The sequence below is a fragment of the Eutrigla gurnardus genome (genome assembly GCF_963514095.1).
Source record: "Eutrigla gurnardus genome assembly, chromosome: 4".
NCBI lineage: Eukaryota > Metazoa > Chordata > Actinopteri > Perciformes > Triglidae > Eutrigla > Eutrigla gurnardus.
In genome coordinates this window covers 26493162-26505721 of record NC_139918.1, presented here as the reverse complement: position 1 = coordinate 26505721, position 12560 = coordinate 26493162, and the positions used below count along the sequence as shown (strand labels likewise).

At 43.1% G+C, this 12560-nt stretch overlaps 1 protein-coding gene across 4 annotated transcripts in view; it reads left to right on the top strand.

Annotated features, from left to right (window-relative positions):
• LOC311012363 (A-type potassium channel modulatory protein DPP6-like) overlaps positions 1-12560 on the top strand; it is a 71586-nt gene that overhangs the window by 35216 nt on the left and 23810 nt on the right. Inside the window, exon 1 of one of the 4 annotated variants that reach the window (XM_084007800.1) lies at positions 4523-4617. The exons of the other annotated variants lie outside the window; for them this stretch is intronic. Coding sequence (XP_083863926.1) covers positions 4555-4617 — 63 coding nt within the window. The 5' untranslated portion in view covers positions 4523-4554. Of the gene's footprint in view, positions 1-4522; positions 4618-12560 lie in introns of those variants that run through there. 4 annotated transcript variants of the gene reach the window in all.

Here is a 12560-nt window from a genome sequence, read left to right as displayed (position 1 = left end):
GAAAAAAAAAACACAAACGCAGTTTGTAGTAAAATGATACGCTTTATTTCCAAAGGTTGCATTATTGCACAGGTGTTGATGATATCATCATGCACTTGTCAGCGTGCTGGGAAAAAAGCCTTGGGGATGCATTTACACAAAAGCATGGTGGATAATGGCGTGCCGTCTGGCGTTGTTGGTTCTGCTCTGCTGGTTGGTTCGAGAGCACAGCTGATAATCATCGCTTATCAAACAACACGGCCCTGGCCTTTTGTTCCTCTCTCTCTCTCTCTCTCTCTCTCTCTCTCTCTCTCTGACGGCCATGACATGATATTTTTGTATTCTCCGTCCACAATCTTCCTCCATGAGGAAACATTTCCTGCCGTTAATCAAGCGACATGCTCTGCATTTTTAATAACTTGCACGGCCCCCCACCAGCCAAGTCATCACAATAAACAATGTGTGTGTGTGTGTGTGTGTGTGTGTGTGTGTGTGTGTGTGTGTGTGTGTGTGTGTGTGTGTGTAAAATAAAATGAACACAAGCCCTGGAGTAAAAACAATTCAAAGAGTAATTGTCCTGTGCTTTATTTATTTCTTTATTTTGGACCAGGAGATGCCAGACAACGAGTGATCACTGGGGGGCGCTAGCACGCAGTCAAAGACTTCCACATTGTTTATTGACGGTTAAATAAATGATCGTTTGTTGGTCCCTAAGACAGAAGGAGGGGCGGAGGGGGGGCTGCACACTCATTGCTTGGTGCAAAGTGCTTGTTTAAGGGCTTTGGATTTATTCGACAGGGCTGCCTCGAGATGCCGTCTCAGGCAAAGCATCAACCGCTAAATGATACAAGTGAATATAAATGAAAACGTTGTCAATTAGCTGATAGAAATGTGGTTTAAATGAGCACAACAAAAAGGCTCCGCTGGCTCGCTCTGACCCCATGGCTGCCTTTTTCTTCCTTTCCCCTTCCTCCAATTAAGCCCGCTTATGTGTTGCCTCTTATTTTGTTGTTGCCGGGGGAATCTGCCAGGAACGTGTGTTGTGATGATCAATTATTTGCACCCGCTCGCTGCGTTTGGGTTTTTCCTCTCTCTCCTTGTTTACGAGAGCTCGGCTCGTCTCTCTGCTCCCCGTGTTTGCTTTTTGTTTAATGCAGTCTTTATCTTGTAAAAATGTCCCGTTGACTTTCACCTCTCCTTTTAAAAACTTTGTTCCAAATTGTTTCTATGCGGCGCTGCCCGTTCTTCTGACGGTGAGTTGAGTCTAATCCGTCACTGAGCCACTGTGGGAAGCACTTTGGCGAGAGGAGAGCACACCGTCACACGTTTGAGGATTAAAAATGTAATCTGAAATTGTGCAATTCATTTAATTTGTGTTTCTTATTTATTGTGCTATCTTTGCAGAACAGACCCAATTACACTTACACACACACACACACACACACACACACACACACAATCAGAATCCTGATTAGATTGCTTGAATGTTTTTCAGTGGGAGGCAGGCAGTGGAGCTGTCCACAGCCGTGGTGCTGAAACGAGTTGGCTGGTCCTGCAGCTCCCTCAGGATACGTGTGGAGCTGCACACCGCCAAATGTTGTTTTTGGTACGGCCTTTTTAAAGTCCTGCCACCCAAATATGCGTTTCTTTCTACAATTATTTCTATTGTTTCATTTCTTTCCGTCCCCTTCCCTTTTATTCTGACCCTGAAACATTCAGAGACGCCGTAGAGCTGAGTAGAGCTGCGATCTCTGATGGTGCCCGTCGTCTTACCTTTTGTATTATTGTTAATTCTATAATATATAGCAATATTACCAGAAACAGTTTATAAAGTGGCAAATTTGCGAGTTTATTACGATGCAAACAACCAGCTTCCCATGAATGTACATTTATTTTTCGAATTAATCCATCACAACGCGTGACAACGCCTCGTTAAGGTCCTTAGGGTGATGATGTTGATGCTTATTGTTGAGGCCAAATTGTCATCTTATGGGTGTTTATTGATCGGGGCGGTTGGGCTAAGATGCTAGCGGCAGTTTTCACTTGTTGTCATAGCAACGGCAACCATCCGACATTAGCGGAACCAAGCAACTTGTTTATATCGCCTATATATATATTTATAAAGTGGCACACTACTTTTCTCTGAATATTGCTGCCCTCTCTCGGCTCCATTTTGTATTTTATTACTGACGCCGTTTTACATTTTACATTCCGGTCATTTAGCAGACACTTTTATCCAAAGCGACTTACAACAAGTACATTTGTCAGAAGAAAGTGCAACAGGAACAGTATATATATACATATATATATATATCGCTATCAGTTCAGTAAGGAATCTCTGCACACATCTGACTTGTTTCTCTCTGGTACAGATTCCCAACGATCGAATCACTGATTTTAAAGATGAACACCTCTCTGCGAGGGACTTGACATGACAGATTATTGTGACGTTAAAAAGTAGTTAGTGACCGTATAAATGTAACCGATAGCGGAAACTACCAGATTTTCTAAAAGACATTGAGGAAGAAACTGTATATTTGATGTAGATCAGACCGGTCACGGCAGAACGGATCGGTGCATCCAAACTTTACATGAACATCTGTTGGCATCTTCTGCAGGAGACGTACGAGAACACCCGACAGCGTTGACGACGATCAGAACACGAGCGCACAGATTTCTGGATGCTCAAAAGATTTCCTGAAGAATTAAGACTCCAGTTAGTGTTTCCTGGGCTGCTGCGGTTCACTCCGACTATATGATCTGGCAGCGCTCCACATCTCCGCCGTCTTGATTCCTGAAGTAAGCAGTGTGAACAACGGTGTGATCTCCGAATAAGCTCCTTTTAATTTCCTCGAGCAATCAACAGATTGCATGATTGACTGTCTCATTTATGATAATCACCGTGATGGATTTGAGATAATTTGGTGCTGCAGTTTGGAGTTTTGCTCTGCGTGTTGCTGCTAATTAATGAATCCAGAGAGAACAACATTCACATTAAAGCTGTACGACTGAGTTTCTCCCCCTGACTGCCGAACGCTCACACTATACGGACTTTCTCTCTTTCCTTATCTGAGATTGTTCAGTTCCTTTTCCCTCCAACAGACGACTGGTTCAAAAGGCCAGGAGCTCTGCAGAGACTGTGCATGACTTCTGAAGAAAAGCTTCTCTTCAGAACAAGAGGGCTGCGTGTGTGTGAGTGTGTGTGTGTGTGTGTGTGTGTGTGTGTGTGTGTGTGTGTGTGCACGCAACACAAATAGGCAGGCAAGCTGTGCTAACAAGAATGTGGATTGTGTGTGTGTGTGTGTGTGTGTGTGTGTGGAGATGTGACACACGGTGAGAGAGTAGCAGCGCAAACAGTGTTTTGTTAGGAACTGGAACTATTTCTGCTCTATGTGGGAGGACGGCAGCGTGGTGAGCCAGGCCGGCAGCAGCGGCGCTTTGTTTTATTGGCAGACAATACAGCAGCATCCATATACAATATAGTGGAGGGAATCTGTTTTTTTTATAATAGCTATAATGCAATTCTACCCTCTCCTCGATGCAGCAGCCCTTTATGTGTATTTAACCAAGATAAGACTTAAAAGAAATCACCCCACGGATACCTGAAAGTATTCCTCCTCGCATTGATTCCTGCCTTCCATTTCCTGTGTAATGGACTTGCCAGTAATGAGCGCCACAGTGATCCGATCCGGGCCGACGGGTCTCTCTATATTATCAGTTGCTGTGAGCTCAGAGCTGAGAAAAAGCCTGGTACAACTAAATATAGGTGCAGGGGGACCTTGAGCCCGCCTTTATATTACGATGGGTACTTTTTGGGGGTTTTATTTTAAAGCAATGCAGAAATAATACAAAAAACACTTCCATGTTCTTACCTATAGCACTTTAATCATAGCACTGTTGTTCTTAAGGTATGTTTGCTGAACACTCAGAGGAGGACCACTTGTTTCTATTTTTTTTTTTTGCTCTTACTTTATCGGCAATGATATGTTGTGGTTTCTTTCTTTTGACAAATGTACTTATTGTAAGTCGCTTTGGACAAAAGCGTCTGCTAAATGCCCTAAATGTAAATGAAATAGACATGATTGCGATCTGAGGCTGCAGAGAAGACTTTTGCAAGTTTTTTTTGTTTTGCAAAATGTGTAAAATCCATTTTTTTATTGGATTTTGATGCATGTTTGAGTGCTGGAAGGATATCTAACGTCCTCACTAAGTTGAATAGATAGCAGTAGAGACCATAGACGTGCAGCTGGAGGCGGTGCGTGAGGAGGACGAGGAGCCCAGTGAGGAGGGTGATGATGAACCTCCCACATCGCAGCAGCAGCAGCCACAGTTTCCTCCTGCACATGAACCCTGCGCTGTCTGCACCCACGACTCTCCATTATTCGAGCAAATCACCGGGTACGCCCCCCCCCCCCCTCTCTCTCTCTCTCTCTCCCTCCCTCTCTCTCCCTCTCTCCTCGCCTTCGCGCTCCGCTTCATTATTCCGCACCTGTTATCAGCGGACGTCGTTGAGCGCTCCTCTTCCTCTCCCTCCTCTTCTTCTTCCTCCCTCCTCTTCTTCCCGTTTTTACCGCCATGACTTCTGGAAAAGACGCGAGCGGGCCGGTGAAAGCGTCTCAGCAGCAGCAGCAGGACCAGGTAGGACCGCGCACGAGCTTTCCTTTTTGCCCTCTCGTGATGCGCTCGTGCGCGTTACCTGTCTTAAGCGCGCGCGTCAGCGTAGCAACGGCAGATATATTCGACGCAGCTTGATTTCCGTTTTGTTTTTTGTTTTTTTAAATAATGTTTCTGTTTGATTTCACCATCCTGGCTCGAAAACGTCAGTTTGAATGTTAATGTACCGACTTCTAAACTTCCGCCTGCATATTTAATGAGCTCCTATGACCTCAGTTCACAGGTGTCTGCTCCATATATATATATATATATATATATATATATAGTCAGCTGTAGAAAAGTGGAGTTAACAAAAAATTAAACATAGATGAGTCAAATACAAAAAGCAATAACACATACTGAAATGCTGCAGAAAGAAATGTTAAGTTGGATGTTCTGAACAAGATATACAGTAATATATATATACAGTGTATATATATATATATATAGGTTTCAGGACAAAATAAAAATATTTATTTCTGAAGCAAAGACAAAAGTTTGCACAGCCAAAAGGAGAAAAAAACAACCACCCCTGCATGTGTGTTTATCTGTGTGTGTGTGTTTGTTTGTGTGTGTGTGTGTGTGTGTGTGTGTGTTTGTTTGTGTGTTGATGTGTGTGTGTTTGTGTCTGAGAGAGAGATAAAGTGGGTGTTAATTGCTCTGAATTGTTTTGTCAACTCATTGAGTTTGGATTGTGCTCTGGATGAGGCCACGGGGAGCCGATGGAACGGCACCGATCCACTTCACGGCTTTACGTAACGGAGCTGCCGGCAGTGAAACCATCGCTGAGGTGGAAAGGTGCCTCGCAGGAAAATCAACTCCTGTTTGCTCGTACACCAAGAGAGAACATCTTGACAATAATTCCGGTTGCATAACGCCGTTTAGCTGCATTTTCTGCAAAAACAAATGTCTGTTCCATCAGTGGAGGTGAAGCGATATAATTATTATATTTCTTGAAGAAAAAGTTGAAGACCCCTCACCTGCATTTTACCTTTTCCTTGTTTTCCTCACACTTTTTCTGGTAAGATCTTTCTCGTGTCTCTGCAGCCAAAACCTTCTGAATATTTGAAGTGTAAAGTGTTTCGTTCATACATTCATGAAAGCGCTATAGTGCAGTCGGCAGCAGCAGACCCTTAAACATCTTTTGATGTTTCAGACCTGGAAGTCAAAATGCACACAAGCTCATCTGTATTTGACAGCAGCAGCAGTCACTTCACCTCTGATAATAAAAAGGGAAGACGCGTCTTTATTCCCTCCAGCCTCACTTCTGTTCTCTCTTTCAGCATGCAGAGTTTTGTACTCCCCCCCCCACCCCCCGACAGTGACCTTGCCCGTCGGTATCGGTTTCAAATGCAAAACGCCAGCCTGTGCGTCTGCCTCTTCAAAGATGCGGAGACAGACGAGAGCATCCTAACGCAGGAAGCACGTCTGAGTGCAACATCACCGCAACGTGTTGCACCTGCAACTAAGTGAATGCCATTCAAGCTTATCTTATCTTCTTCTCCATTTAAAGAGAAACACCGCCGTCTTGATGAGGGCAGTCGCCCCCCTCCACACGGCTTATCTGATAGGGTGAAACGGCATCAGATAAGCTCCGCCCCCTCCCTCACTCTGCTTTAAAGGCCTCGTTGTTTATGATGCCTTTAAACAGGTCATTGTCTTGTTCAAGGTAGCGTCCACTTTCACGGTTTCCTGTCGTTTAAAAAGACGAGCACCCATCCGGAGCGAGGGGAGGGGGGGTCAAAGGTGACTCCTGCAGTATAAGCAGGCCTGTTATGTAACGGATGAGTCTGCTGTGATTCATTTTGTTTATTTATTTTTTCATCATTCCCGTTGCGTTCCGTCTGCACGTAATTATTCTGAGAGGATAATAGTCTCTCTTATCTTTGCTTTAACTCAGAAAATGGATTTCATTTTCAGGGACTTTTTTTTTTTTCAGGCAACATTCAATTAAAATTACCAACCGCAGCGCGGGGTTACTTCCAGCTGATCCGTTTCTTCAGCGATTCAACTTCACTCGTGTTGCTGTGCGCTGGAGTTTTCTTCTGATGATTAGAAGCTACTGAGCCCGTTTTGTCCAGAGGCGGGCAGGAATTCATATCCTTGGAGGGAAAACATTCCCTCCGATTTTTTGCGCTTTTTTCCCCCGCCGTCGGTGGATCCAGCAGCCGCTAGCAGCGCCTCGTTTGTACTTTTTTTTCTCATCTCCCTCCCAGTTTTCACAACTCAGCACGACGTGTTATTAACTCTCCCGAAGTCCAATGAGACACCAACACCAAGCCCAGAAAGCATCGAGTGACGACGTCGTCACAATGACTCACATTTTGGCGCTCAAATATGTATTTATTCTTCAACATAATTTGGGTTTGGATTTCCTTCCCATTTGTTTCGTGGGTTCTTTTAAGCAATCACGACTTCAGCGTCTCACATGAAAGCAACACACTCCTTCGTTGTTTTCTAGTAAACCAACTTTGTCTTGCTGTGTTGGGATCCAGGGCTGGATCGGCCATCTGGCAGACTTGGCGCTCCCCGCTGGTCTCACAGACCTCTTGGGTTCAACACGACTGTTCTTCTGATCGGCCCATAAAACGCCGACTTATTCTTCTTCTACGAGGACCCATCATGTCCAACTGTCTGTATCAGCACCAACATGCTCGATATGAATGTGTGTGCTCAGCTGAGAGCTTGTAAGAGAGTCTTCAATGGAGACCCACGTAGACTCTGTTTTTTATTATTAGGGGATTAGCCGATCTTTCTCGTCAGAAATCAGAAATAAAAATCAGAAACATGAAAATGTCTTAGAATTAGGGGTGGGTAAAAATATCGATACGGCAATATATTGCGATACTTTGCCGCCCAATACAATATCGATTTTTCAACTCCAAAAATCGATTAAAACAAAACAAAAAAGATTCACGTTTAGATGTGTTGTGAATGCAGTACTTTATCCTTTTTCATTTTATTTTCAATATTTATTCCAGTGAATTTTATGGGAATTAAAATAAAATGCAGAGGCTGTTTTAAATGAAATAGTTTTGACTCAATTTGTCCTCTCATCTGATGTACATATGCAGGTACTTGTGTTTTCATCTTTATTTATATCGTGATATCGTGATACGGATCGTATCGTGACCAAAGTATCGTGATACGTATCGTATCGTGAGGCTCTTGCCAATACTCACCCCTACTTAGATTATTTTAATGGTATAGTATATGATGCCGTTCCCACACTCACTTCTGTCTCATAAGTTGTTGCATAAACCTTTAGCTTGATATCATTCGTTACACAGATTTGGTGCTAAATTTGAATCATTTTTTTAATCACTCAAATAGATAACAACATTAAGACTCCGAGACCCTGAGGAACACCACAGAAAACGTTGTGCTGTGTATTTGGTATCTAACACTTTTGACCTCGCTGAATGGATGGTGAAGCGTTTTATAACATCAGTTTACCTGGGAAATAATACAGGAATAATACAGTCAATGTATAAATTTATCCTGTATTTATGACTAAATACCTGCAAAACACTCCATAAGATACTGGTTTCAAAGTCACATTTAAATGAGCACACACACACACACAAACACACACACACACACAAACACACACACACGCTCTCCTGTCTGGTAATGTATCCTGCTGACAATAAGACGGCGAGTGCGGCTCTGGTGGTATTTTTAAATGAGACGCTGACTGCCTGTAATTTAATTTAACATTGTCGACACACAGAAGACTGGCTGCCTGGAAGAGTTGATGTGTCTGAGGAGGAGGAGGAGGAGGAGGAGGAGGAGGAGGAAGAGAAGCATCGCATCACATATTGAATAATTTATTCCCAAGTGAAATCAGATAATGGCGTAAAAGGCGGCGGCCTAAATCATTTAATATTATTTTGACTTGTTTTGACAGAACAAGATAATGCACTTCTTCTTATTTACCTCACCGGTACGTCACTAGTACTGCAAACACCTCTAATAGTACTACTGCTACTTCTTCTTATTTACCTCACCGGTACGTCACTAGTACTGCAAACACCTCTAATAGTACTACTGCTACTTCTTCTTATTTACCTCACCGGTACGTCACTAGTACTGCAAACACCTCTAATAGTACTACTGCTACTTCTTCTTATTTACCTCACCGGTACGTCACTAGTACTGCAAACACCTCTAATAGTACTACTGCTACTTCTTCTTATTTACCTCACCAGGACGTCACTAGTACTGCAAACACCTCTAATACTACTACTGCTACTTCTTCTTATTTACCTCACCAGTACGTCACTAGTACTGCAAACACCTCTAATAGTACTACTGCTACTTCTTCTTATTTACCTCACCGGTACGTCACTAGTACTGCAAACACCTCTAATAGTACTACTGCTACTTCTTCTTATTTACCTCACCGGTACGTCACTAGTACTGCAAACACCTCTAATAGTACTACTGCTACTTCTTCTTATTTACCTCACCAGGATGTCACTAGTACTGCAAACACCTCTAATAGTACTACTGCTACTTCTTCTTATTTACCTCACCAGGACGTCACTAGTACTGCAAACACCTCTAATAGTACCACTTCTACTTCTGCTACTTCTACTAGTACTACTACCACTTCTACTTCTACAAGTTCAACTACCACTTCTACTAGTTCTACTACCACTTCTACTAGTACTACAACCACTTCTACAAGTACAAACCACTACTTCTACTAGCACTACTGCTACTTCTACTCGTAGTACTGCTTCTTCTAGTCGTGCTACTGCTTCTCCTGCTAGTACTACTGTGTTTTCAGGAAGTACATGTTTAAGCTGATCAATACTATTATTCTAACTTCGGTTCAGACGGCAGTGAAGCAGGAACACTTGTTATCCGACTCTCCAGCTTCCTTCTGCTCTTTGGAGGGTTTTAACATCTTTCAGCTCATCGTTCTGCACACACACACACACACATACACACACACACACACACACACACACACACACACACACACACACACACACACACACACACACGTTGGAGCATTTAGCAGCTTAAAGCCAGATAACTTTCCTCAGGAGTTTGTGAAGCGTAGAAAAAAGAGGAACAGAACTCCGACTGAATGCTTATCTGTCCGTTTGTGTGTAAATGTTTCCTCATCTTCCATCAAAACAACCAAATAACATTAAAGTGAGTTAATTATAACATGGCTATCATAGTTTGTGATGGGATTTAAAGACCAAACTTTACTCGCAGGTAAACGAGACGAACGAGACATTTACGACCTCGGCTTGTCGGCCGAAGCTCGACTCCACCAACCATGAAGACAGCTGGCATGAATTCTTAATCCCGCTCATGAATGCTTATGATTTATTGATGCACTTCCAGAGGAAAAGTTTGCCCTCGCGTCCGAGAGCCGACGTCGCTTCACTCTCCAGTTTGTATCGAGTGTCGAGTGTCCGGTGTCTCTTTTTGACGGCTGGAGTTTGCTTTTCGTTTCAAACGTCCACGTCGTCCACGTCGTGTCCCGTTTATGAGACATAATGAATGTTCGGGTCACATTTCCCTCACGAGACACTCGGAGGGCGATATCAGCTGCACAGCTCACCATCTTCCCTGCAAATCTGACTCGGATGACTCTCTTGGTTCCCTTGGAAACCAGGTGCTCAGAGATCAGGAAAGATCCATTTCACACTTCAGCAGCGAGCGGAGACAAAGCAATGGTTAGACAAAAAGGGGGGGAAGTGGGAGGGAGAGAGTGGAAGCATCTTTTAAGCTTCACCCTTTAAAAGATGCCTCGTTCTGATCGGCCCTTTGTCTAGAAATAGAGTGGAAATAGGAACAAATGGAGGAGGAAGAGGGGAAAATGGCGTTTTCTTCTCCTCGTGGGATTTTCTACCCTTTTTATAGTCGTCACCTGAAATGTTTGTTTAGACGTGGAGAGAAAAGGGCCAAAATGGCCCCGGCTCTCATTTATTGATGGCCGTTGTTGTTATCGGCTGCGTGGTGTGGAAGACCGGCGGGAGGAAATGGCTTTCACGCAGACAGACAGCACTTCCTCGCCACGTCTGGCATGTAAAGAAAATTCATTCTCTTTTAGCTCACAGACGCACTCGTTAAGAGCTCTTCAGACAAGTCGGCGTTCGTGGAAACGAAAGTTTACAGCCGTTATATTTACTTTTGACTAGGGGTGGGTAAAAATATCAATACGGCAATGTATCGCGATACTTTGCCGCCCAATACAATATCGATTTTTCAACTCCAAATCGATTAAAAAAAAAAAAGATATTGTCCTTAAATATGACTCAACTGTCCCATAACACGGATTTCCTTCTCTCGTGTTGGTGGATCTGATTTATGCCATTTTCTTGTGATTTGCTTTTTTTGACAAGCTGCTAACAAGATGTATATCTGTCCTCTTTTAACACCACATTCCCTGTCATATCGCCAAAATACAGATACATGATTATATCTTGTATATCATAACCCAGAATTCTGCTGAAAACCAACATCTTCCCAAAACTCTAGAAAACCATGAAAGTGATCTACATTTATAGCTGTGGTACAGATATGTATTCGTGGTTTTTGGGGTTTTTATTTGCAGGAAACGATGGAAGCGCTGATGATTTTCGTTTTCATTTCATGTGTGATACTTTGCTCGTTTGTGGTTGAGTAGGTGGGTGAAATGTTTGCACAAAGGGATTCAGCAGTCAGAGGCACTGTAATAATGGTTCTGCTTTATAAATACACTCTAGTGCTTTTGAATCTAGTTTTTTATTTTAATGCGTGGATTCAGCATCGGGAGGCAAGCGGTCGGGTCTTTAACGAATAAAGCACTTAAAGGCAGACTTCGGAGGGAAATACATTTCAAATGTGAAGAAAAGGCAGACAGTGACTTTTTGGTGCATATGGTTGGAAGACAACAACTCCCACAATGCACAGCTCCACAGATGGCAGATGTTGCTTTTAGTTTCTGCAAGTGAGGTCCCACCACTGGTCTGTAACAGGTCTGTAGTCTCAATGGGTCCCACCACTGGTCTGTAACAGGTCTGTAGTCTCAGTGGGTCCCACCACTGGTCTGTAACAGGTCTGTAGTCTCAGTGGGTCCCACCACTGGTCTGTAACAGGTCTGTAGTCTCAGTGGGTCCCACCACTGGTCTGTAACAGGTCTGTAGTCTCAGTGGGTCCCAGTACTGGTCTGTAACAGGTCTGTGGGTCCCACCACTGGTCTGTAACAGGTCTGTAGTCTCAGTGGGTCCCACCACTGGTCTGTAACAGGTCTGTAGTCTCCCTTTAACAAAAAGAAAGAAGCCTCGACAAAAACCTCTACATCCTTATTTGCATAATGAGGATTAACAGGTTTAGAGCTTCCTGAAGATTTTAAATCTCATTGATGTTTCATCCTGAAAACGTTGGTTGTTGACAAACCGGGTTCATTTCCGGCCTCTCACTGATAATGTTTTCATTAGATCTTTACTTCACCAACGCAGTCTGTAATTGTTATGTTCTAATTACTCAAGTAAGAAGCCTACGGGCTACATGAAATGTAATTATGATATTTATTCTAAATCGGGCCGTTCTTCACAACGAGTACTCTTAAGACTTTAAGACTCTTTTTTTTTACTGTTTAATACTTTTTTTCTTCTGCTCAAGTAAACTTTTGATTTATTTTGTAGATTAAAACCTTTATTGTCTCCGCGGGCAACATCATACACACACATGTATCTGTATATTGTGTCTTATTGCATTTGTCCTTAATTATTCACAAATATCAGTCCTGTTGTTGTGCCGGACCGGTTCCGGTCCACATGGGTCCGGATATAAATGCGTAGACCTGACAACTTCATCAACAGAGAGGAGCAACTTTCTTTTCATCCTCCATCCAACTATTAACACAGTTAACGATGAACGACTTGGAGAGGAGAACGTGCTCCAGTATTGCAGATTCA